Consider the following 27,282-nt stretch of genomic DNA (forward strand, 5'->3'; position numbering starts at 1 on the left):
TCAAACGGAATAATCTCAATAGATTATATAAAATCTAAAGAGAATATTGCGGATCCGTTAACAAAAGGTTTGACAAAAGAGCTAGTGTATAGTTCATCGAAGGGGATGGGATTAAAGCCTATTACATAAGAGTCGTCATAATGGTAACCCTACTTATATGACTGGAGATCCCAAGAACTAAGTTCAAAGGGACAACTAAGTTATGTATGGCTCACCAGAAATCACCAAGGGATTAAAATTCCTACCCATTCCTATGGTGAGAGTGATATCTGCAACATATGTTGTCTGCAGGGGTATAAGGATAAGCTTTGCTTTTAATGATTACTTATATCTTGATTAAGGCATAAAATCAAGACGAGTATAAAGAGATACTCACAATAAGAATCACCTATATGAGTGTTGAACTGGGGCCGGTTCTATGAGAATGCAAAGGCTAAATTCTCTAGAAACACTTATGAAAACCAGGCGCGTTCAAGGCCAAAATGAACACAACAGTGAGAACCACGATGTGTTAGAAGATATTTTGTGTGAAATATATTGTCTTGGCTTACACAAACGGCTGAACAATTCAAGGCATCGCGTCCATTGGTTAGCCAGTAAGTCCGATAGGTTATCACTAGGGAAGGTTCAAAGCCGAAAACTACCTATCCTGATGCAAGATATTTTCGACTTATACTCTTTCGTTAAGTCTGCATATTGTTGCATTTCCGTTGTCATCAAATTCCATTCATGTGGGGGATTGTTGGAAATGGTTAATTTTTCCTCAAGTTTGGTCTATTTTTTAGGTGGGCCCCGAGTGTCGATTTACTCGGGTCAAAGTGGTAACGCGTTCTATGCCGCGTTGTGATTCACGTGGTATATTTGGTTGCTCAAAACCATTACCGAGTGAATGGAAAATTGAAGCCAAAGTGTGCTCCATGGAAATGGAGTTTTGGTGGAAATTCCTTAAGGTTGTAAATTGGCTTGTCCCACATTGATTTGGTGGGAGGTTCTGAAAGGGTTTATAAGGCTTAGGGTGAGATACTTGGGGTGTGCCCCAAGGGGTACCCAAGTGTTTTAGAGGGAGAGGTTATGGGCAAAATGGGCTAGACCCATTGGACCCAAAAATCACCACACACGCGCGCGCGCCGCCGCCGCCGTCCGTCCGGTCGGTCGGGCGGGCTGGGCTGGGCCTGGGCGCGGGTGTGTGGTTGGGTTGGGCTTCTAATCTTTTTGGGCCAAAAACATTTGAATTTAATTTTATTTTTTATTAAAATAAAATCCATAATTCAAATTAAATTGGTTTGGATTTTTTGTTCATCCAAACAGGGCCCTTCCCGGTTTCAAACAGAAATAAACTGTTTTGGAATTAGTGCACACCCAAACAGGGCCCTTCCCGTTTTACTATCTGTTTGAATTTATTCAAATCTGTTTGAATTCAAAACCCAACAGGTATGATACCTGTTCAATTCAAAACCAAGAGCTACATACCTGTTTAATTCAAAACCAAGAGCCACCTTCACATCTATAAATAGGACCACCCTCATTTGATGTTTTGCATTCAGAAATTTCGTATTTCACCTCTGTTAATTCAATTCTTCATCTTGCTGCATTTTATTTCCGAAAGAAAGAGTGTAAACACTTAGTGTGTTCGTAAGGCAAACAATTAGTAGTGCTGCTATTGTTTGTGGTAGATCATTTCATCCTGGGAGATAGACGTCCGAATTCTGAAAGCACCGTGGAGAGGACGAATCTGTCTTAAGGACACAGTGTTAAACACTGGACTTGATCAGAAAAATAATTCGAAGAAATTAAATCAAGTAAGTTATTTAATTACTTTCAGTGTTGTTTTTATTTGTTTATTTATTCAGATTTTAATTTTGTTTATGTAACAAAATAAAATCTGTTTTTTATTTATTTATTTTTATTTCGAGTTTGATTTTTGTAATCAAACAAATTCTCTCCTTTTCTTTATTTCTATAAATTCTATTTGTTGTTGTGTACACAATAGAATTAAATCTTTTAAATACAGTGAAGATTATCCTACATGTCGGTGGATGAAGGTTGTGTCGCTTAAATTGGAATGATGTTGATTTTTATATTTGTAAACTCAATTTCTTTGGGTTATACATCTTCAAAACTCTTTCAAAATATATGAAATCAAGTTGTTCCAAAATGAATGGTATAGCCTATACTTGTTTACTTCGCATAGTAAATTTTAGGATTTATTAATAATCGGAACATGAGCATATAAAGTAAATAAAACTCATATCATAGTTTTGTAGAAGCCAATCTTTTGATCATGTAAGCGGGGGTGCTCAATTAATGACATTCCCCTTTTATACTTAAGGTTTTGAGCCGAGCATCTTTGGTTACGACGAAAAGTGGCATTGGCAAGTGTCACAGATTTCTTAATTTTCATAAAATATTAAGTAGCGACTCTGAGATCGGGAGATGTAATCCATTTATGGCAAATTTTTTATAATAAAATGGATTTTCTATACAAATTATCAAATCTGAACTCTCATCTATGTTTCACATTGCACTCATGAGACTGGATCAAGGAAATTGAGGGTCCGAACTGTTTAACGTGCATGGATATCCCTTAGGCGATGTTACTGTAACGCCTCAACCAATGCTCAAATATCGACTAAGAATGTTCTCAATTATGATAATCAAATAGTTAAATATAATTCTATTATACCAAGAAATACGAAGTACTACATAAGTTTATTATTATATGCAATTTGTATATATGCAAAATAATTTTTGTTTTTGTTTGTTTAATAACTATACATTTATCTTCGTCTAAGTTTTTAAATAAATTTATAGGTAAATCACATAGAAGTAAATTTTTCAAAAATTAATTACCAAATCATGAAAAACTTTTTAATTTTACTTTATAATTTTTTGTAAAGTTTATCACTAATTTAAAATATTTTTTTGAACATCTACTTAAATGAAATTTTCCCTAAATGTACTGTTTAGTGTAAGTCATTTTAAGTGTAAATCTAAAAATTAAATTTGGTCTTCCATAGGCAATTTAAAAATAAAAAAAATTATTCTTAATAAATATTTATTTTTCACTCTGCATATTACAAGTATTGTTAGTAACTAATATGTTTATCTCATTTTTTATTTTTAAATTATGATTTTAAAATATGAGTATTTTATTATTTTAAAATGAAATGAAAATAAGGTATTGAGGACGGTGTAAAATACCGTTCAATCTGTCATAACCTCCCAATCTGCTAATCACTGATTAAACCTTGAAATTTATAGTCTGCCTTTAAAATTATTCCGTTTCGCTATAGTTAATACATATATTTTTTTTAAACTCTAATGAAATATTAAAGTAAAAATGAGTGTGAAAGATATTTGAAATGTGAAAGATATTACAAATTAATAATTATATCTGTGAAAAATATTACGTAAAATTAATTTGTGTTATATATGAAAAATATTATTCAAATTTGTTTTATATATTATGTAAATACTTGATAAGTATTTAAAAGCATTCTTCAATCATTTAACAAATTGAAACTATTTCAAATTGTAATTTAATTATTTGTTAATTCATCATTTATGATTTGACATATAATTTTATTTTTAAACTATTCGAATCGCACCGTGCTTTTAGGTAACACATATTATTAAAAATTATACACAATTTCTTCTTTTTAAATTTTTTTTATGAAAAATGAAAAAATATATTTGTATATAAATATGTTTTAAATGGCTGCAATACGGAAACGTAAGTAACCCCAGACCACCAAACGAATCGGGTCTCGACTCTCGAGTCGGCTCAGTTCACTAAGGTGTTAGAACATCAGGCTTCCAATAACAGCCACCCTCGTGTCACAAGGATTAGCCATAATTCCCAACATAATTCTCAATTCACACTATACCGGACGCAAGAGGTACCATATGTTAAGACACCACGTTTTACCAACCTCACTCGGTGGGAAAAAGACTCTCAATCTATATCGCAATATTCTAGATTATATTTATTAATATTTTATAAATATAACATGTACATATATTCTACTTAATAATAATAATAATGTCATCATTCATCGATGATTAAAGATAAAACCTTTAACAATTACATACATAGCTCTTGTAACTCAGATTTACAACCGACTCCACCATTTCAAGTCATTAGCGTTTTTAATGAAATCATTTCAAAACAACTATTTTTTTCTACTCACTTTCCGTTTTCCATTTCATTTCACAAAATAATTACAAACGTCGTTTTATTTTTAAAACCAAATCCGTTCTTTCAAATCTCCAACTTTTACAACCATTGGCCAAAACCCCTTTTTAATTGTTAAGATCCCAAGTAGTGAATACACCACCACAACTCAACATAACATAATATTAACCAAACAATCACAATACCCGATTAATTTCTTTTCAACAACTAAAACTCTAATTCATTAATATAAACACATAACCCAATAATTACTCAACCTTAATTCCTTTCGTTTTATCAAACTATTAATTACAAATTATGATTTTTTACCACTATCAACGTAAACGTGATTAACTACCTCCCAATTTACCAAATCAACCCTAAACATGATTATTTAACTCTAAAAATTCAAAACCATAAACCCCCTTCATGCCTTTCCAAAATCCAATAACACAACATGCTTTTAATGCGATAAAAATTACCACATATCTATCTATAACGAGGTATTAAAAATGAATAAAGAAATCCCTACCTCAAGCAAGAAGAGAAGAAAATCCAAAAATTTAATTTTGACGAAAACACAATCCGCTCAAATTAAAAGAAAGCTTTCGCCGTGTTTTATGTTTTGGTATATGAAACTACGGTGAGATTTTTAGTGAATGTAAATGAAATCCAAGCTTAAAAGTTTAGGATTTTTTAAAATGGAGGAAAGAGAGAGAGAAGAGAGAGTGAAAAATGAGATAGATTTGCCCAAAAGTGACATTTTAAAGATTAGATTCTGAACAGAGAAAATAATAAAAGAGTGAAACCTACTCATGAACAATTATTCGAATTTGGAGTTTTTGATCCAATCTCGCCCAGCTATTATGATAATACCTCAACCAATGCTTAAATATTGACTAAGAAGGTTCTCAATTATGATAATCAAATAGTCAAATATAATTTTGTTATACCAAGAAGTACGAACTGCTACATAGTGCCTGTTTGGCACAGCTTATTTTCAACTTAAATCCACTTATAGCTTAAAATAAGTGATTTTGGAGTGTTTGGTGTAGCTTAATGGGTGTAGATTATAGCTTTTTATAAATGGAAAATGAGCTTTTTGGTTAAGTGGGGGAAAGGGTGCTTATTTTTCAGCTTAAGCGGCAAGCTGCATGTGAAAGACTTAAATGTTCTTCAAACTTTGAAGTAATTACAAGTGAACCAGGTATATAAATAAAACATACTCATTTTCTCCCTCTCACAAAAGGAGAGAGGCGATTTCCAGTGGACAAAAGCAATTTCCGACGACGGAAGGAGCGATGACGAGGGGTCAACATAACACAACATCCATATCTGCTCCGTCGCGACCTTTCTTCTCTCTCTCTCTCTAGCGATTGAATGGACACCCTAGCGCCGTCGTGATCTCGATTTGCCCCATTGCGATCGCGATTGCGATCTGCTTCGTCGTGATCTCTTTTGTCTCTCTCTCTCTCTCTCTTGCACGAACCAGAGAAAACCCTAGCGCCACCGCGATCGCGATCTGCCCCATCACAATCGCGATCTCTTTTGTCTCTCTCTCTCTCTCTCTTGCACGAACCAGAGAAAACCCTAGCGCCACCGCGATCGCGATCTGCCCCATCACAATCGCGATCTCTTTTCTCTCTCTCTCTCTCTCTCTTGCACGAACCAGAGGCGATGAAACCTTAGCTCCTTGATCTGAAACACTAACCATTGTCTCTAGTCCGTCGTTTCGTCGTCGTCGTTTTGTCACCGGTGACGTACGGACGAAGAGGAGAATGAGCAAATTTTAATTGGTACTGATTAATAAATTAAAAAAATTAACAATTTTTATATTGGTATCAATATTAATTGGCATTATTTGTTAATAACAATTGTTGATTATTAATATTAATTGATACTAATTAATAATTAATATCAACCATTACATTTTTATTGTATCAATTTTTATATTAATTGATACTAATTAATACTAATTATATTAACTTTTATTAATGAAATATATTTTTTTAATTAAAACTGAACAGATTATAACAATTGTTGATTATTAATATTAATTGATACTAATTATATTTTTGTAATGAATTAATTATTAATTGATACTAATTAATAGCAATTGTTGATTATGAATATTAATTGATACTAATAAAAATTAATTATTAATATTAATTGATACTAATTAATAATTTTAGTATTAATTGAGACTAATAAAGCCATTAATTCATACTAATTAATAATTTTAGTATTAATTGATACTAATTAATTTATAATGAAAAAAAATTGTTACAATAATACTTGCATTACATTTTTATCAAATATATCAATTTCTATATTAATTGATACTAATTAAAATTAATTATATTAACTTTATTAATGAAATAATTTTTTTAAATTAAAATTGAAAAAAATTGACAAAATTATCATTTTTATATCATAGAAGGGCAAAAAGGATAATTATACAATAAAAAACTATTTTATAGCTTATCAACCAAACACTACTCTGCTGCTTAAATCCATAATCCCACTGCTGCACCAAACAGGTTAACAGTTTATATTCATAGTTATAAGTTATAATCTATTAAGCTATAATCTATAATCACTTTCTTACAGCTCTACCAAACGGGGCCATAAGTTTATAATTATATTCAATTTACATATATGCATAATAATTTTTGTTTTTGTTTATTTAATAATTATAAATTTATCTCCGTCTAAGTTTTTAAATAAATTTATAGGTAAATTGTATATCAGTGAATTTTTCAAAAATTAATTACCAAATCATGAAAAACTTTAAAATTTTATTTTTTAATTTTTTTTGTAAAGTTTGTCACTAATTTAAAAATGTTTTTCAAACATCTACTTAAATGAAATTTTCTCTAAATTTATTATTTAGTGTAAGTCACTTTTAAATCTAAAAATTAAATTTCATCTTCCATGAGCAATTCTAAGAAAAAATTATTCTCAATAAATATTTATTTTTAATTGTGCATAGCAAAGGTATTGTTTATTATTTATCTTACTTCTTTTTCTTTTTTTCTTTTTAATTATGATTTTAAAATATGAGTATTTTATTATTTTAAAATGAAATGATAATAAGGTATTTAGGGCTGTGTAAAATATCACAATCTGTTACGACCGCCTAATTCACTTTTTGAAATTTATAATCCACCTTCAAAACTGTTCCACTGTACTATAATTAATACATATATTTTTTTAAAACTCTAATGCAATATTAAAGTAAAAATGAGCGTAAAAAAGATTTAAGATGTGAAATTTGTTACAAATTAATAATTATATATATGAAAAATATTATGTAAAATTAATTTGTGTTATATATATGAAAAATATTATATATTATGTAAATATTTGATAATTGTTTAAAAAGATTTGTCAATCAACTAGTAAATTGAAACCATCTCAAATTGTAATTTAATTATTTGTCAATCTATTATTTACAATTTAATTTATAATTATACTCTCAAACCAATTGAACCGCACCACACACGTCACTAAAAGTAACGTTATGTTTTATTAAAAATTATACAAAATTTCTTCTTTTTTTTAAAAAAAAAAAAGAAAATATGAAAAAAGAAAAAATATATTTAGAAATAAATATGTTTTAAATGGCTGCAATACTTCAACGTAAGTAACCCCAGACCACCAAACGAATTGGGTGTCGACTCTCGAGCCAGTTCAGTTCACTGAGGTGTTAGAACATCGGGCTTCCAATAACAGCCACCCACGTGTCACAAGGATCATCCATAATTCCTCACATGATATCTCAACACCCACTCTAAACCCGCCACGCAATACCTTGTACTTATATTGTTCTCCGTTCTGCCACTGGCCACGTCACACCCTTCACTTCATTCCTACCTACGTGTGCGCTTTCACAACCGTCGGTTAAACTGGACCTGTACTTCTGGCCGTCGATTTTCTATATGGGAAAAAAAGGCTTGTGGACTCCATAATTCGAATATTTATTATAAATTTGAGTTGTATTTGAAGTTGTCTTTCTCTTTCTCTCTCCTCAGTCGAGAAAATCCTTGTTCTGCGACTTGCGTCGAAGTTTGTGCTATTTCAACAGGTAATGATGTTTCTCTGCAATTTCTATGGTTTGTGATGTGTTTTGGTGTTCTTTTTCTGGACATTTTCCAAGCTATGCATCAAAATTTCCATTGTCTTTTTGTTTTGAATAATTTAGGACTATCTATTCAATTTAGAAGTCATGTATGTTGTGTTTGGTTTGGAATTCGAAAAGAAAAAAGAAAAAATGATGTTAAATTAAATAAAATATATTCATTTATTTTATTCTAAATTTGCCAACCAAAACAGTGTTAACACTATGAGGGCAAAAACTGAAATTGTTGGCTATTGGATGAACAGATGATGAAAGCAATTGAATTATCTGTGGTTTGTTGGTCAATTTAGAGAGTCATTAGTGGTTTGAGGATTGGATTGTGTTGATCTGGTTTTTAAAGCGATTGAATTATTGTGATGGTTATTGTCCCTAATGTTTGTTTCATGGCATATAAACATCCCAAGTACAAAGCAATTCTGAAGGTATTTGATTAGTGATTTATTGTAATGGTTGAAAATGCATTCAAACTTGTAACTAGAAGTGGTGGCATGTTTCTTCCAGCAAAATAAGGTTGTGAATAGAATGATTGAATTTAAAATCTGAAAATTGAAATAGTTGTTTTGAGTTGCATAGTAGATGCAAAATTTAGTTTCCATGTTTGCCTGAGGTATGTGAAACCGAATCTATTATTTGTGGGGGCAATATTGGTACAAAAAATAGTGTGACGGAGTTCACACCGCTCATATAATTATATTATGTAATAGAATAGATGGATGAATGCAATTGCAGTACTATCCCTCCTCTCTTCTTCCCGAAAAAAGTATATAAATTAAAATGGATGGAATGAATTGACGAGTTTCCTTATGAGGTTCTCCAAGCAATTTAATTATAATTATCTTGTTATTTGTTTGGTTTGAGCGGAATCAGATGTGGAAAATGATCTTAAATAGCTTAATCATGCAACGTGTTTTTGGCCAGAGTATGACTGTGATGATGTTTTTTACTGTTTTTTGATATGTACTAGTTATGTCTGAGATTAGAGGAGAGGAGTGGCGTCGTTGAATTCTTTTTCATCTCTTGTTAGGCAAATACTTGAAGTGTTTAGCGTGTTATAATCTGTGTATGGTGAAATTATCCTCCTTGAATAGCACATCAATAATTTTCAAGATTTTATTGTTGGGTGAAAGAAATGAAGCTTCTTTGGTTTGATTATGACCAAAACTATGCATACCTTCTCCTTTTGCAGGACTTGTGTGGCTAGAAATTTCTCATTCCTCTGATAACTCTTTGTTTAGATAACTTGGGCATGGGAGTTGTAACTGTTTCTAGCTCAGCTTCGAGGACTCCACTGGGATTGAGTGCAGCACTTTCATCTTACCAATCTCCATTAAAAAAACCATTAATTTTGGCATTTAAAGTTAATAAAACTGAGAACACAGGGGCTTTGGTCGCACCTGATGAGCCAATATTGATTCCTGTTGAGACACCTAAAGAGAACCAGAAAAGACTAAGAGTGGCTAGAAATTCTTCAAAACGAGTGAAAGCTCTCTCTACCGATGAGGTCTCACCGTGTATTTTGGAAGTGGATTACAATGAAGCTGCTGCCAAACTTGAAAACATATATAAACTTAGTCCCACTACTGATACCTCTGACGTGGAAGATACAAAACGTGCAATAAGAAGAGGGAGGCGGCAGAGAGGGAAGATTGGGGAAGGTGAGGACAAAGCAGAGAACAAAATTATTAATAATGTAGTAAGGAATAGGCATAAGAAGCCAAAACGATTGAGTTTTAATAAGAGGATTGCATTGAGGAAGTGCAAGGATGATGAAATGGTCTCTTCAATTCAGAAGAGGAAAGACTCTGAGAATGAAGAAGATATAATCAATAAGCTTGTTAGGGAGTATTCAGTTTCATCCGACTTGGTCAGCTTGGACTGGAAGAAGATGAAGATACCACCAGTTCTGCCTTCTTCTGAACATTCATGGCTATTCAAGTTGATGCAGCCTATGAAGGTGAGTTTTAAGAATAAGAACAACCTCCACCTTTGTTAGTATTGGGAATATGGTTGTGCTTTTTCTTTAGTTAGTATGATTGTGGACTTTGTTTAGTGAAAGACGCTAACTCATGCTTGATTTTATTAAGGCACTGCTTCAAGTCAAGGTGAACTTGCATCAAGATTTGGAGCGAAAACCGACTGATAGTGAATTGGCAGAGGCAACAAATATGACTGTAGTTCAAGTAAGAAAGCACTTAGAGGTTGGTCGAGCTGCCAGAAGCAAGCTGATTAAGGTAGCTATGCTTTTCATTTTTTTCAATACAAACTGAATTAGTACCGACGGTTTCTTTAACATTAAGCTGGTGTTTAAGCCTATCAAACTGAGGGAGGATAAAGAAGAAGAGAGAGAGAGAGAGAGAGAGAGAGAGAAAGAGAAGCATTAATGCAGTATTTAGATATTATGCTTCAACGTGTTTAGTGTTTCGTGTTGAATGCAAATGTGGTACTGTTGATGGTTCCCAACATCACATTATGTTATACAAATGTCATGAGTTTTTCTGCAATTCTTATGGGTCTAGTTTTAATCACCTACACCTGCCTAGTATTAACTTGTTAAAAATTTGTTAAAACAGAAAACCCTTTTTGTTCCTACTTTGATAAAGTTCTTATATTCAGCCAAACAGCATTTACATCAGATCTTTCAACAATAGAGAGTACTTTTTAGTATATACAGATTTGTTAGATTGATATAATGATATATTACAGTCAATTTTCCTTCACATTGTTATGCAAAAAAAATATATGCCCTGTGTGACGTGATGATGGAAACTCAATCCAAATCAACCTAAACTGGCAAAACTGGGTATTTTCCAATGAATTGGTAAAGTTGTTCCATGTGGCCTCAGATATACTGTACAAATTAGTATTCTGGAACATTTGTGCCTGTGGCTGTGCATGTGTTAATGTTAGGATCCAATAGTCCATCAATTTCATCTTGGTCCCATTTACCATCAATAGTGGTTAATTTCAGCTTATTCACTGAAAGCCAATTGTAATCATATCATATGTTGTGTTCATCAAGGTTTTGTGGTATATATATGTGAAGTTAATATTAATAGATAGTCTTAAATGTTGTTGCAGCACAATCTCCGCCTTGTTTTGTTTGTGATAAACAAATACTTTCAAGAGTTGGCAAATGGCCCTAAATTTCAAGACCTCTGTCAAGCAGGAGTGAAGGGTCTTATAACAGCAATTGACCGCTTTGAACCAAAAAGGAGGTTCCGGCTCTCTACCTATGGTTTGTTTTGGATTAGGCACGCCATCATACGATCCATGACACTCTCAAGCTTTACGCGAGTGTCCTTTGGCCTTGAGTCGGTATGTTTACTTAGTAATCTTGACTTTTTTTCTTTGTTATTATTTTACAGTAGTATGTTGATTGACATAAATCCCTATGTGCTTCTTTTAAGGTAAGCACCAATGACAAAATCCTTTTCTCGACCTGAAAATTGATGCCTTGCTTTTTGTGATACTAATTATCTGGTACATTTTTGAGTTGGGAATTCTATTATTTGCTTGATTCGGCTAGGAAAGTTTGTCAAAAAATGTTAGAGGTATCAAAAAATGTAAGTATATATTTTTTAAAAATTTTCCTTTTTGTATGAAGGGGGGAATGCATGTGTTGTTTGGGAGGTGCTAATTGAATCCTTCATCCTAATTGCATTAATCCATTTTTGGGTTAAATCCATTATTTCTATTTCAATGTTTGGAGACTAAGTCATTGTCAGGGTGTATGTAATTGGATGCCTTCAATGAACAGAGACATGTAAGAACTTCATTGCTATTCTTTGTGCAGGTTAGAGTAGAAATACAACGAGCCAAGCTAGAGTTAGTGTTTGAGCTTCAAAGATTACCAACAGAAGTAGAGATCATAGAGAAAGTTGGAATCTCTCCTGAGAGGTATCACGAAGTGATGAGGGCATCAAAACCTGTCTCCTCTCTCCATGCTAGGAACAAAACAACACAAGAAGAGCTCATTAATGGGCTTACTGATATTGATGGTGTTGGAGGTGATAAGCGGCGACAACCTGCGCTTCTTAGGCTTGCGCTCGATGATGTGGTAAACATCTGTCTTCTTGATTCTTGCCTCGGGTATTTTATTGCATTCTTTCTTTAGTAGTTGACTGTTTGCATACTTTTAGTAGCTAAGGAGTAATTTTTATTTTTTTATTTGTTCGCCACGGCATGAAATCATGAAGAAGCTGGAAGACAAATCGCTAAACTATGATTGTCTGGCACCTCTTTCTTAGAAAAATTGATTAGTAAAGTGGGCACCCAATTTGCAAAGGCACATAGAATTAGAAGCTAGTAGAATTGCATCTTGAGACATGAGAAAGAACTTGATATACCCAACCAAATCGACTATAATCATATCAATGTAGGAAACATAATACATAGAACCAACTTTAGTAGCAACAGGGAAATGACTCCACACATCAGTATGGATATAGCAAAAGGAGAAGAAGTATAAGTAGAAGTCCTTTTTTTTTTTTTTTTGGTATGTAGAAGTACTTTCGTTAAATTTATATTCACTGCATCGAGAATTATCACTAAATAACACTTTACCTAAGGCATTCGATTGAACTAATCCTTTCAATCGTTCATTGGAAAAATGGCCTAACCTAGTATGCCAAAGATAAAACAAACTCAAATTTTGAGCTAAACAAAAGGAAGACATAGCTACTGAATGAGACTCCACAGAAATATGCACGCTTTCCAACACATGTAAGTCGAGAGTCTTACAGTCAATCTCAATTAGCTTCTTGGACATCTGATCCGATCTTGAACAAATCAACCAGAAGAAGAGTAAAAAAGAACATCAAAACCTGAATCAAAGAGTTGACTAGTAGATTATAAACTAATGGAAAACATTAGGAGTGGACAAAGCGGAGTAGGAAGCCAAAAGGGAAGAACCAATAAAAGCAACACTCATAGGAGAGATACTTGTAGAATAAGAAACATGCGAACTTGAATACGTAGTATTTATAGCAGACGTATGAGACTAAGCCACAGAAAACGATGTGAGCATGGGCCATATCTCAATTAACTGCACTGTGGAAGGTTAGATGTTGTGGGAAGTAGGTGTGCGAAGAGCTGCTAGAGAGCATGAACTACTGGCAAAATGAGGAAGAAGACAGTAAAGGCAACTATGGGGTAAAGCAAGTGAAGTATGCCCTTTCGGATTTGTAAGTTTAGGGTATGTATTCTTTCAATGTCCCTTTTGATGACAAAAACTACACTCATCCTGAGTAAAGCAGGGCTTGGCTTCCCCATGACCTGACCACACAGTAAATTGAATGCTCTGTTTTTTATATCCACAATGTCAAAAAGCTAATCAGGTCTGAAGTTGCTGGTAAGGAAAAGAGAGAAATTTAGCCGATTGCCTCGCGTGAGAGAGAGAGAGAGAGAGTTGCACGGTAAAGAATTTTCCAATGGCATGGAACTTCAAGATGCAATGAAGTACACAAAAAAGACCAGTGAAATAATATCTGAGAAAGCCAGAGATCAAAGGGCTAGGAAGTAAGGAAACTTAAAAATGGGTGTCGTGTCATTGTCCAACACATATCGGGGACACAGACGCCATGGAAAGAATAAAGATTGGGACTCTCTTTCCCCCACCCTCTTTGACCCCCTTTCTTTTTTGATTAGTCACTTTTTCTTTTTCTTTTTCTTTTTTTTCTTCTCTTCCAATTACCACCTGCTACGTGTATGTGGGGTGGTGGGGGTTGAAATTTGAGGAGGTCTAAATCACTGCTGCCATGGAAATGTGTCCACGTGGCCTGTCAATTTTTTTAATTACTATTTATTTGTAAGAAATGTGGGGGAGATTTTACAAACACAAATGTCCTATGTCTTGTGTTTGGATACACCTCAAGACACCTCTGTGGTATTCTTTTTATTATTTAAGAAAGTTGATTTGGGGTCAAAATAAAATATATAAAAACAATAGGGGAAAAATGGAAAACAAAACACCTACATATACATTGATGTCATTTATATCTCCGTGTTCTAAATTTATATTTATATACACAGGAAATAAAAATATATTCCCTGTACCTATATCCTAATTTTTTCAAAATCGTTGTGTTGTGTCCGTGCCTGTGCTTTTTAGCTAGAGTGTCGACAATTTACAACTTCTAGAGAAGATAACAAGGCTTAGGGTTTTCTATCGGACCAACAACTTTCGGATAGGTGATATGTTGTGAAGAAAGTGGGCTGCAATTGTTGTCAAGAGAAGACTGAGCATACAAGTGACCAATGATGGGCTGCGATTGCTGCAAAGAGAGAGAACTTTTGGTGATTGTTTATAAAAGAGAAAGAAACTTCTGCCGATGGGCTAAGACAGAGGTTCACAATGGGCTATGTAGAGGCAGAAGTTTAACAGAGGTTCACAACTATGATTCGCGATGACAGCTTGAGAGGGTGCAATACTAACTATCGATGAAGGAGGCTTCAACGACGACTTGCAATGCCGGCGATTACAAGTTCCGACCAGCCTTGCTATGATACCATGTGAGATTGGAGAGAAAACAATACTATTGTACTAACCTTTTAAGTATAATGTGTGCTTAACAAAACCCAAATAGAAAACAACCTTAATGGATAAAAGATGACAAAAAAACAAACGTACCCTTAACCCAAAAACAAAATACCAAAATTACATCTTCACAGGTCCTGTTTGGGATATCTGCAGGGCCGGCTCAAGCCTATAGCAATTGAAGCAATGGCTTCAGGCCTCAATTGCAAAAAAGGCCCCAAAATTTTCATGTATGACACTTCAATTTTTTCTCATTAAGTCTACTTTGTTGAACGCCTCCACAAAATCAACACAAGAAAAAAGAAAAAGAATATACTCCCATGAGCATAATACAAGTTTTAAAATTTTGGTAAAAACATCCATCGGTTTTGTATATGTTTGTCATATGCACACTTTTTTTCTTATTTCTTGTTTCACTTTATTTTTTTATTTTTATTATTTATAAATAAAGGTTCACATTGAAAAGAGCTCCATAAACTTTAAAAAGCTTATAATGTATAATCTTAAGAATCACTTTAAAAGAGACCCCCACCAATTTAAAATTGGTTACAAAGTGTTCTTAGTTTTCGCTTTGAATTTATAAGTTTTATTTATTTGATAACTTTTGGCATTTTTAAATTATTTTTTTTTCATAGCTAAATATTTTAAATAACTTCCAAATTTTATTCATGAGAATGGAAGAGACATGATTTTTACATGATATATAATTTACTAAAAATAATAAATATTAGTTACATTTAAGTTTAAAATATAAAAAGCCTCGCAATAAAATTTTGCTTTAGACCTTGTGAAGACTTAAGCCGGCCTTGGATATATCTATTTAACTTGGAATGGCACGCTGAATCACAGGATTAAAAGGGATATTGTTGTATTCACATTAAGTACCTTTCATGTATGTCAAAAGCACTTTAAATAGTCGTCTCCCTTTTTATTGTGAATTCAATTTTGATGGATAATTCAATTGATGAACTGTTTCTGGATCTCCCAGCTTGATTCTCTGAAGCCCAAGGAAAGCCTGGTTATCAGACAGAGATATGGCCTTGATGGAAAAGGTGATAGAACATTGGGAGAGATTGCAGGAAACTTGAATATTTCAAGAGAAATGGTCCGGAAACATGAAGTGAAAGCTTTGATGAAGCTCAAGCATCCAGCTCGAGTAGATTATCTTCGTCATTATGTTTTCTAAGAAAAAAATAAAAAATACTTTGTTTGCTTTTCTTATCTATATATAACCCTCTCCTCCTCCAGATCATCACAGGTGATGTGCCATTGTTGTATACTAATGATCATAGCTTCTTAACTACATGCACAGAAAAAACATACCATGTACTATATATATATACTGGGGACTCGAGGTTATAAATCACCAAGTAAATATGGCCCTTTTCTTCCCTTCCTTACATGTTTTGTACAACTATAGTGTATACAGTAAATCTTCAATACTTCACTTTATGAAAGTGGTGCATGTAATACGAGATGCTTCTTTGTACAACTTATGTTTAACAAAAATGCAAACAAGTGCTTGTCTTTTGTTCCTGTGAAACGTTCAGAAATGGTATTCAAAATTGTGCTTACATCAATTGTTCGGTTGTATATTTGTTATCATTGGTATCAATTTTCTCTTTTATGCATCTTTTTGTTTTCTTGGATCCTAATCACAATGACAGCACTCAAACTGGAAAAGTGGGGAGAAAACAGCAGACTTGAAATTTTCCATTTTCTACACATGCACTCGATGACTAACTGAAGTAGAAATTTGTACAGGTAATCTAGTGGTTAAGGGGTTCTATAACAGTTTCGGTTTTGACCTGACCTATTTCATGCTCTTAGATCTGGGAATTCATGTCCTTAACTATTATTCATTTCATTTTCATTTTCATCTTGTTGCTAGTTGAGATTGGCTATTTTGGAGTAATGGTTGTGTTTGAAACATGTTCTCAGTTAGTTTTTTAAAAGAGTTATTGTCCAGATTTTTGCCTGTTTGCTCGAGTGGTCTTTCTTGAGCTCGATCGGTCTTTTATAGTCTGCAAAACTTCTGGAAGTGAGATATCTTTGCTCAAGTGGTCTCTCTTGCGCTCGAGCGGTATTTTGCAAGTCTGAACTTCTGGGAGGGGCTTATTATGGGTTCGAGCGGTATTTTTGGTCGTTCGAGCGGTGTCACTTATTATGTCTGGCGCTCAAGCAGTATTGTGATCGCTCGAGCGGTCTGCATGCATATCAGTTTGAGAAAAGGGTTTTCTAAGTCACTTTTTCATTCCTCCCTCTCTAAACATTTCAAAAACCCTAGATCTTCACACTCTCTCTCTTTCTCTCTAGTTCTTGTATTCAAGCCCCAAATACTCTCAATCTATTGATTTCTTTGCCCTAGCCCTTTGGAGAAAAAGGCAAAGCACGGCAAAGGCCTCATTTTAATCGGAGAAGTTATCGTTTTCGAATCTTCCAAACTTCAACCCTTACTCTTTCTTGTCTTTTATTCTTGAGGTAGGGATTTCTTCAACCTTTGGTATGATTTTTACCTTAGTTATTTGTCCATTGGAAGAATCAAGTGATTTGGGAATTTTGGGTTAAATCTAGGGTTTGGTTTGAAACATATAAGAGGGATTTTCAAATGAGTTCTTGGGAAAGGTTGTAGGGATGTGTTATTGGTTGAGATATGTTAAAATGGTGGATTTCTTTACTTAAAATTGATTTTGAAAATAAATGAAGTTTTGTTCTGATATCATGGGTATTGGTTTGTGAAATAGTAGGACTGAGCAAGGAATTCGTATAATCTGTAATCCGTAATTCGATCCGATTTAGTCCAATCAGGTAGGTTTGGATTGGTTTTTTGAATTCATGGTTCAATTCCAGATTAGAAATTTAAAAATTTGTAGGCCACTTATCGGTTCCGGATTAGAACCGATCCAGACCGTATACAAATAGACTATATTTATAATATATACCCTCTTACATAATATCATTTCTTGTTTCATATAAAAGCTAGACTTTAATTCAACATATCACACGCCACTCACTATCTCTCATACTCTCATCTCTCTCTCGATACTCTCTCTCTCTCTTTCTCCTCTTTCTCAGATTGAGTTCTCTCTCTATTCTTGTGATTTTATTTTAGATAATCCATCTCAGATCAGATCGGTGAGCTCAGATCGCTGCTTCTCTCTCTCTCTCGGTGAGTTCTCTCTCTTTCTCGGTCATTGTTTTTGTTGGTTTGTTCTTACTCTTAGACGCAGTCAGTTTTCTTTCTCAGATTGAGTTCTCTCTTTATTCTTGTGATTTCATCTCAGATAATCTATCTCTAATCAGATCGGTGAGCTCAGATCGCGACTTGTCTCTCTTTCTTGGTGAGCTCTCTCTCTCTCTCGCGGTCACTATTTTTGTTGGTTTGTTCTCACTCTCAGACACAGTCAGCTCTCTCTATTCTCTTTGTCAAACTAAGTTCTCTCTCTATTCTTATGATTTCATCTCAGATAATCCATCTTAGATCAGATCGGTGAGCTCAAATCGTAGCTTCTCTCTCTTTCGGTGAGCTCTCTCTCTCTCTCTCAGTCACTATTTTTGTTGGTTTGTTCTCACTCTCAAACGCAGTCAACTCTCTCTCTTCTCTTTCGCAAACTAAGTTCTCTTTCTGTTCTTGTGATTTAATCTCAGATAATCCATCTCAAATCAGATCGGTGAGCTCAGATCGCAGCTTGGTCTCTTTCTCTATCTCTCCGTGAGCTCTTTCTCTGAGCTCTCTCTCTCTCTCTATTTGTGGATTTCATCTCAAACTCAATAAACTTCCTCTCTCTCTCTCTCTCTCTCTCTCGGCGAGTTGTTTATCTCTAACACTCTATTATTTTTTTGTAGATTTCATACCAGTTTGGTGGATTTAATCTCAGATCGGAGATATTCAATGAACTCTACACTCTCAAATCGATTGTTCATCTCATCTTTGTTGATTTTTTTTTTCAATGGATTTCTTTTTTTTAGAAATTAAAATATTCTATATTTTTTTTGTTATTTAATTATATGAATCTGTGATCCTAAACTGATCTAATCCGTGTTTAAACGGATTTGTTCAGATTGGTTCCACGATTTAAACGGATTGGATTGGTTCTAATTTTTCAGGAACCGTATATAACGGATTAGTCCTAGATTTACCCAAATTTAAACCATTCCGGACCATGCTCACCCCTATGAAATAGAATGGAAATGATGTTAGGTTTTGTAAGAATTGATCAATGAATACGTTGATATTGATGTTGATGTTGATGATGATGATGGAGTTGGATATGTAAGATCACTCTAATTTTGAAAAAAGATAAGATTAATTTTTTGTTGAAAATTATCTATTGCATATAAATATCTGTTTTGGACTATCGGTTGAGGATAGCTTTAATTGTTATACAAATTGCATGAGGATTAGGATAATTGAAACTAATTACTCATACAACTTGCATTGAGCATCATTTCATACTTAAGCATTGAAAATGTATTTTTTTGAGAAAACAAGGAGTGAATACCTTGGTGAATCTGGTTAGGGGATGTAGTTGTGGTTATTATGTTGGCTTGTGTGTCCTTGGTAAAAGTCTAGAAACCCGTGCGGTTAGTTGTCGATCCTTCTGGTTAGTACCAGTTATAACAATTATGTTTTGGACCTAAACCACTTGATGTTTTGGATTCGGGTTTCATTGCCTTGTATAGTCATTTATGTCTTGTTTCCCCTTATACCTCTTTGAGTTTGGCTTTTAGGTTGTGTTGGTTGCATTTAGAATAGGTTGGTGGCTTGTTTTTCAAAAACCTTGTTGTCCAGAATTTTGCTTCTACGCTCGAGCATCACTTCTTGCGCTCGAGTGGCCTTTGTGAACTCTCAGTACTTTTGCAGGTCTATAAAACTACTGGGAGAGTGTTTTCTACACTCGAGCGGTTACGCGCTCGAGCGACTCTTCTTGAGCTCAAGCGGTAGGTATCTGTTTTTAAAACTAGTAGGAGAGTGTATTCTACGCTTGAGCGACACTTCTTACACTCGACCAGTAACTATTTTTGTGTCTAGATGCTCGAGCGTCACTTTTTACACTCGAACGGCCTGTGCGTATATCAGTCCGTAAAAATCACTTTTTACATCACTTTTTCATATCTCTCTTTCTCTCTCTAAACTTTCTAAAAACCCTAAGTTGAAACTCTCTCTCTCTCTCTCTCTCTCTCTAAAGCTCACATTTTCTCTTCTAAAACACTTGGATCCATTGATTTCTTTACCCTCCTTCCTCTGAGAAAAAAGGTAGAGCTCACCTAGAGTTTCGTTTTCATCCGAATAGAGTTGGGTTTCGACGTTGTGGAAGTGTTATCACTCTCTCCTTGGTCTTCTAACTTCGAGGTAAGGATTATCTACATTCTTTTATGATTTTTAACTTAACTATTTGTTTTTATAAAACAATCTTGTGATTTTGGAGGATTTTAAACAAACCTAGGATTTTAGCTTAAAATCAAAAGAGAGATTTTCAAATAGATGTATTGAAAATGGTTGTGAGATTGGAAATGAGGTTAAGTTGTGGTAAAATTGTTGATTTGGTACTTAGATTGGATTTTGGAAGAAAATGGGGTTTTGCCCTAAATGTCTCAAATATTTGTTTTGTATAAATAAATGGCATTGATGTTGAAATTTGAAATTGGATAGATATTGATATGGATGATAGAGTTGGATACGTATTATCACTCACATCTTGAATTTTGGAAAGTTATCTGCATTGGAGATTTTATATCTGTTTAGAAATATCTATTTTGGATTATCGGTGGAGGATAGCTATGATTGTTGTAGAAATTGCATGAGGATTAGATGAATTGAAACTAATTTCTCATCCATGTGCATTGAACATTGTTACTCATTTAGTATAATGCAAATGTATATGAATTTGAGAAAAAATGGGTGAATGTTGGAAAGAGGTGTGTATCACCAAATTAAGTTGGCCTGTGTGTCTAAAGTGAAAGTCTCGAAAAACGCGCGTATACATGGGTGTCGATTCTCGCGGATGAAATATCCGTAAAATGGCAATAGTAGTGCTTGTATAAACTACGTTTACATGGGTGCCGTTTGACGGTTTTCCGTAGACGAAATATCCGTGAAAGGTTGTACTGGTTTTAGACTTTCCTTCTTATTTTCTATTATAAAGAGCATGACTTGAGAATTGTGATATAGACTGAGCATGGCATTGCTTTTGGAAAGATAATGTAAAACATTTTGATATGGGCACTACATGTGCATAAAACCTTATATCTTTGTTAAGATTCATATATTGTGTTGGATTATTTCTACTAAGTTTTGGCTCACCCTATATGGGAAAACCATTTTCAAGTGCTGAGGAGATGCCTTCGCCAAGGCAGTAGCTTGGGAGGATTGGAGCAAAGGCTTTATTTTGTTTACTTGTTATTATTTTGTACAAGCCTAGGGCTTTATATGTATTGGATTTAAATCCACTTTGATGTAACCAAGTATAGTCTTGAAAAGTTGTAAGCCTTTAGGGCATATGATTATATGTTTAGCTTTCATTTCTTTCTCAATCTTGTAATATATGCTATAGATTCAGGATATACCATTTATGAATGTGTATTGCATGCATCACCTTTTGTATATCAAACTTTGATTAATGAAAGCGTATCATTTCCTTTATGTTGTTATTTATTGGTTATTATGAGATGAGTAGGTTGTATTTATTTCAGGGCGTTACACCCGTAAAATGGCTTTGGTAATACTTGTATAGCCTACTGGCAGACATGTACCTAGATATTCCCAGTATTTTGTATCCACTGCCATGTTTTCTGATATAAAAGGTTACTTTCATGAATTAATATATAATCTGACATTGCATGGTTTTGAGATGGAAATGTGAAATGTCTAACAAATGGCATGTATATGCATTCATCTTATGACTTCGTTAAAATTCATATATTGTATTAAAGTATCTCTACCGGGCTTCCCCTCACCCAATGTGGAAAACAACTTCCAGGCACTGATGATATGCCTCCACCAAGGATATAGCTTGGGAGTATTTGGAGCCAAGGGCTTCATTTTGTTATTTGATGTAATTATTTTAGTACAAGCCTTGGGCTTTAATTGTATAGAGTTAAACTCATTTTGATATACCCAAGTATCGACTCGGAAAGATGTAGCTATTAGGGCATATAATTATTTGATTTTACTTTTATTTTAATTCATGTATCTATGTCATATGCTATAAATTCAGAATCTAGGATTTATGAATGTATACACACATATGTTATCTTTTGTATAATTAAGATTATAAATAGAATATAAAATTATTAATCATTTGTAAGGAATATTATGAGATGGGCTATTGTTATTTTTTTGGGGGGCGTTACAACTTGGTATCAGAGCTACCGAGTTTGAATACTTGGGATTGTGGGATGTGGTTTTTACCACAATTGGTTATCTCGCTAGATGATATTAGAAGTAGACTTGGTATGCTATGTGATAACATGCTTATGTGACAAAACGAGTATGAGATTTAATTTCTAAGATATTGATTGGGTCTACGAGTTTCTGGAAGTCCTGTTTGAAGAGTACTTGATCACTACTATTTCTAACTAGAACTCTAGCAATGTCGCGGGACGATCATTATCTAGAAAGGAATTTCATATGTGTTAACGTGATTAGGTGCTTATGTGGAGTGAATTATTTGTTGTCCACTGTATTAAGACGTTAGTGAATTAGCTTTGGTACATTTGTAGATGTGTTATTTTGTTGTGTCACCTTTATTAGGATGTCACGATGTAGACATGGTGGTGGTAGATGTGGTAGGCCTAGGCGGCAGGAGGTGCCGTTACTAGATGATATTCCAGCACAAGAGGAAGGAGTTGGTCAGGCCAACGTGGGCAAACCAGCAGGTTAGCAAGCTATGGGCACTTTGGCCGGTGAAATGGCTGGAGCCTTGCGAGAATCCATGGACATTCTCAAAGTTGAGAGTCAAGTACAGGCCTATGTTGCTGAGACAGGGCCGTCTTTTCTGAAGAGGAAGTTCTTCCGATTGAATCCAGATGAGTTTTTGGGAGATCTGAAAGAACCACTGAAGGCAGATGGGTGGCTTGAGCAGATGTTGAAAACGTTCAAGATGCTTGGCATCGAGGACAATGGTTTGAGGGTGACCTTGGCATCCTTCCAGTTGAATGGAGATGCTAGTCAATGGTGGAAGTATGCGCGAGGGTGCATTGGGAGGCCTTTGTTAATGCCTTCCAGGATAAGTTTTTGTGTCCTACTGCTAGAGAGAAGTTGAGAGATCAGTTGTTGAAACTCAAGCAGCTAAACACACTTGTACGTGAGTTTTAGGCTACTTTTACTAGCCTCTCTAAATTTACATCGGAACTTTTGGCATCAAAGAAACGCCGTTGCGTCAAGTTTGAGAAGAGGTTGAGGACCGGGCTCCTTTTCAAGGTGGCCTGGTCTATGATTAGGGATTAGGGTTACCTTGTGGAGGCGTCAACTCACCTAGATATAGTGATCCAAGCAGAGGAGGAACGGATGAGGGGCTCTAGGTAAAGGAGTTAGAAGGTTCAAGGGGAGACTCGAGACAACAAATGGCGGAGGGGTTCCATGCCACAACGATCCTAGGCAGCACAGTTTAGATTCACTTTTCCTGTACCGAGTTTTGGTTCAGGAAGTGGTAGTTAGGGTCGAATCACTTGTTTCAAGTGTGGTCAGTTAGGCCACAAGTCTTCAATTTGCCCGCAGAGAGGAGGGGGCAATAGTCTGCACCGCCGTCGGTTCATCCTCAGAGCCAGAGTTAGGGAAGAGGGCAGTTGGCCAGTCAGGGCACTTAAGGATGTTTTACCCTCAGGCATGTGGCACATCTAGTGCGTCTGGTTCGAGATAGACACAGAGCCATCAACCTATCCATTCAGCACAGACCTCAAGGGCCAATCAAGGAGCCTCTTCGGCTCAATTAATGTAGCAGACCTATGCTCTGAGGGGTGAATAGGTAGAGCAGAGACCCACAGGACGTGTGTATGATGTTACCACCGTAGATCAATTGCCAACACCCTTGGTTATAAGAGGTAACTTTTTGTTGTTCAATTCTATTGCTAATGTGTTGATTGATACCGGTGAACTTATTCATTTATTTCGTCAGCATTCGTATCAGTTTTGGGGTTAGAAACAAGACCTTGAGCAAATCTCAAAGATTTACATCAAGTGGATAGTGAAAGTCTTATGACATATTCCACTCACAAGAGAACCATGACAGCAAATAAATTTTTCTTGTATTCCTATTGCTTATTTTCAAAACCTAACTAGATTTAGATGGTGCACAATTGCATTAAACAAATTCGAACAAGTACCCAACATTAGGGCCAACTTATTTTCTTCCGCAAATTCATCAATACGTAGATAGCACTTTATTTCTCTCCTTTCAATTTTATATTATTCACTTCCTATCCATCTCCACATTATTTATACCATACCCAAAGGTTTCCTAATAGTACATCTAATACTTAATTTGTTCTAATCAAATCCATTTCTTGGAGAAAAAGCATGGGAGATAGGCTTCGTCCAGCAGTCGGAGTAATGGGTACTTGTATGGCACTTTGTATATTCCTTGAGATTCATGGCTAAATATTTAATTCCTAACTACCAAAGCTTCATGGTGTTTCTTGTAGGGAATGTAGCTTCTATGTTGCTTTACACTGCACCCATGTAATCAAGTTCTACTGCACTGGTTATTCTATACTATTTCATTCTACTTTGAACCATTTAACTGTGATAATTTAACACTAATCATATATTTTTTGCTCTTCCCAGATTAACTTTTTCGAGGGTCATAAAAAAGAAAAGCACCGAGGAGTATTCTTGTGTTCCATATATCATTGTACTGTTGAATTGTTTCCTTTACACTTGGTATGGCTTGCCTATTGTAAGCTACAGTTGGGAAAATTTCCCTTTGATCACCATTAATAGCTTAGGCCTTCTTCTTGAGCTCTCCTCCATTCTCATATATTTTTGGTTTGCTTCAACTATAGGAAAGGCAAGCTACTTCTCTATTACTTTATCATTTCTCTAGAACATCAGAACATGATTGCACGCTTGAGAATTTTCATTTGTTTATTATTTGAATATGTGTGTTTAAATGGATTTACAACGATAAAAATGCATGCACTAGTTTGCATTTGGATAGACATTTATACATATAAATATTAAGTTCTTTGTTGTTGAAAGATAATTGGTTACTTTGCACATATTTCTATGAAAAGGATATCAACATTTACATCAAAATGGCGCAGAAGAAGGTTACAATGATAACAATACCTGTTATCCTAATTTTCTGCATCACGCCAACAATTTCAACTTTTGCATTCCGTGATCACCACAATCGCAAGGTATTTGTTGGGACTATTGGACTCGTAGCCTCTGTAGTAATGTACGATTCTCCTCTGGTAGTTGTGGTGAGTTTCTCTAATTTCCACCATCATGTTCATACTTGTCTTTTTTCAAATGTAAATGACGTCCTATTTTGGCAACATGCAAAACAGTTATATTTAGTCATAAGCTTGTCATGTATATTATAATACGTGCATGCATGAGATGTCAAATTTGCATGCAAGCTCGCTCTATCTTTAACCACTTTTTTATTTACTTTATTTATTTATTCATTTATTTATTTATGTTTTATAGCAAAGGATCGGCCGATAGAAGTTTTCATTGTTATTAACACATTAATATGATCGGCCAAAGCAAGTAATACGAACAAAGAGCGTTGAATTTATGCCATTCTACTTATCATTTTTCTCATTCCTAGCAAGTTTGCTATGGATGGCCTATAGACTACTGAGCCATGATCTTTTACTCGTGGGTTGTGTGATAATTAAACCTTAATTTTGTCATAACACATAGGAGTTAAAATAGTTAGTTTCATATTACTTCAAGATTTGATTTTTTGACTTTAATTTGAACATATTTAATTTGCAGTCTCCCAAACTGGTTGGCAGCCCTTTAGGCATTGTTCAGCTTGTGCTTTACTTCAAGTACAAGAAAATGGCAATTATAAACGAACCAGCCAAATGGAATATAGAGAAGAACAGTGAGAAAACCAAGCAGCAATTGCAGCTCGTGACTACTGAAGATACTAATGGCAAGATTTGAAGAATTGTTTGCATTAGTTTCTATTGGGATCTTTTCTTTTATTGTCGTTTGTGCCCTACATGTAGTTTGGGTTTCTATTGGGACTCTGTTTATCAACCATCACGATCGAATTAACACTAACTTGGTAGGGTAACTATGGCAACGAATTGACCAAACCACTCCACAAAAAGACTATTTCTTTAGTATTGAAAAGGAAAAAGCTATAACTAAAGATTTTAGAAAAGAGAAAGAGTTAGGGAATGAGTGAAACCTCATCCCTTTTTATATTCAGAATAAAGCATAATTATAGGAGTGCCATAAGGCATGAATTATGGGCCAGCTCATTGTAGCCTATTACATCAAATCAGAATAAAATATGTGAATATAATTTCTTATTCTAACACTCTCCCTCAAGCTGGTGCGAAGATATTTCTCATGCCCAGCTTGTTGAGAATGTTATAAAATGGTTTGCTCACTATTCCTTTGGTGAGAACATCTACTAGTTGGTCCCCTAGTCATCACAAATAGAGTACATATGGTGCCACTAGGAGGTTTTCCTTGATGAAGTGTGTATCAATCTCCACATGCTTGGTTCTGTCATGTTGAACTAGATTATGAGCTATGATGATTGCCGCCTTGTTGTCATAGTACAACCTCATGGAATTGGTCTGATGGATCCCCAAGTCTTCCAACAATAGTCGAACCCATAATAACTCACCTACACTTTGAGCCATAGCCCTGAATTCAACCTCAGGACTAGATCTAGCAACCACATTCTATTTCCTACTTTGCCATGCGACTAGGTTGCCTTTAACAAATGTGCAATATCTAGAAGTTGACCGTCTGCCAGTAACTGATCCAGCCCAATCCGTATCAGTAAATGTCCCCACACCGAGATGTCCATGTTTTGAGAAATAGAGATCCTTTCCAGGAAAAGACTTCAGGTACCTCAGGATTCTCATAATGACCTCTAAGTGAGAAGTTCTAGAAGCATGTGTAAACTGGCTAACCATGCTCACTACAATGGCAATGTTTGGACGTGAGTGAGGTAAGTATATAAGCTTACCCACTAGTCTCTAATATCTCCCCCAGTCCACTGGCTCTCCCTTTTGATTCTCAATTTCTAGCCTAGTTTTAGAGGTGTATCACATGGTTTACCTCCAAGCATACTAGTTTCCTTTAGCAAGTCAAGTACATACTTTCTCTGACATATGAAAATACCATCCTTGGACCTAGCTACTTCAATGCCCAAGAAATACTTCAACGTACCTAAGTCTTTGATTTCAAACTCCTTAGCTAAGTATTGCTTCAACCAAGGGATCTCCTCAACA

At 34.8% G+C, this 27,282-nt stretch overlaps 2 protein-coding genes and 1 long non-coding RNA gene across 4 annotated transcripts; all 3 read left to right on the forward strand.

Annotated features, from left to right (window-relative positions):
• The first annotated feature begins 7,849 nt into the window (after nucleotides 1-7,849).
• On the forward strand, nucleotides 7,850-16,386 carry SIGE (sigma factor E). 2 transcript variants are annotated; one of them, XM_028262092.2, is made up of 6 exons: nucleotides 7,850-8,261; nucleotides 9,502-10,269; nucleotides 10,400-10,546; nucleotides 11,394-11,630; nucleotides 12,109-12,372; nucleotides 15,839-16,386. In XM_028262092.2, the coding sequence occupies exons 2-6, from the start codon at nucleotides 9,562-9,564 to the stop codon at nucleotides 16,034-16,036; spliced, it is 1,554 nt and encodes a 517-aa protein (XP_028117893.2). In that variant the 5' UTR covers nucleotides 7,850-8,261; nucleotides 9,502-9,561; the 3' UTR covers nucleotides 16,037-16,386. The 2 variants fall into 2 exon arrangements, with proteins under 2 accessions (XP_028117893.2, XP_028118472.2); XM_028262671.2 differs by having other exon boundaries at nucleotides 8,119-8,261; nucleotides 12,109-12,404.
• Nucleotides 16,387-17,889: 1,503 nt separating this feature from the next.
• Nucleotides 17,890-18,631, forward strand: LOC145797116 (uncharacterized). The gene is made up of 4 exons (XR_014338205.1): nucleotides 17,890-18,019; nucleotides 18,135-18,191; nucleotides 18,318-18,372; nucleotides 18,499-18,631. It is a non-coding gene; the product is annotated as an uncharacterized LOC145797116 (long non-coding RNA).
• Nucleotides 18,632-24,367: 5,736 nt separating this feature from the next.
• LOC114316293 (bidirectional sugar transporter SWEET3-like) lies at nucleotides 24,368-25,972 on the forward strand. Its single transcript, XM_028265945.2, has 6 exons — nucleotides 24,368-24,404; nucleotides 24,493-24,529; nucleotides 24,635-24,857; nucleotides 25,114-25,275; nucleotides 25,565-25,678; nucleotides 25,799-25,972. Exons 1-6 carry the CDS (start codon nucleotides 24,368-24,370, stop codon nucleotides 25,970-25,972), a joined length of 747 nt encoding a protein of 248 aa, XP_028121746.2.
• Nucleotides 25,973-27,282: the final 1,310 nt, after the last annotated feature.

The sequence above is a fragment of the Camellia sinensis genome, chromosome 1, assembly GCF_055761805.1.
Source record: "Camellia sinensis isolate YWXY chromosome 1, ASM5576180v1, whole genome shotgun sequence".
Lineage (NCBI taxonomy): Eukaryota > Viridiplantae > Streptophyta > Magnoliopsida > Ericales > Theaceae > Camellia > Camellia sinensis.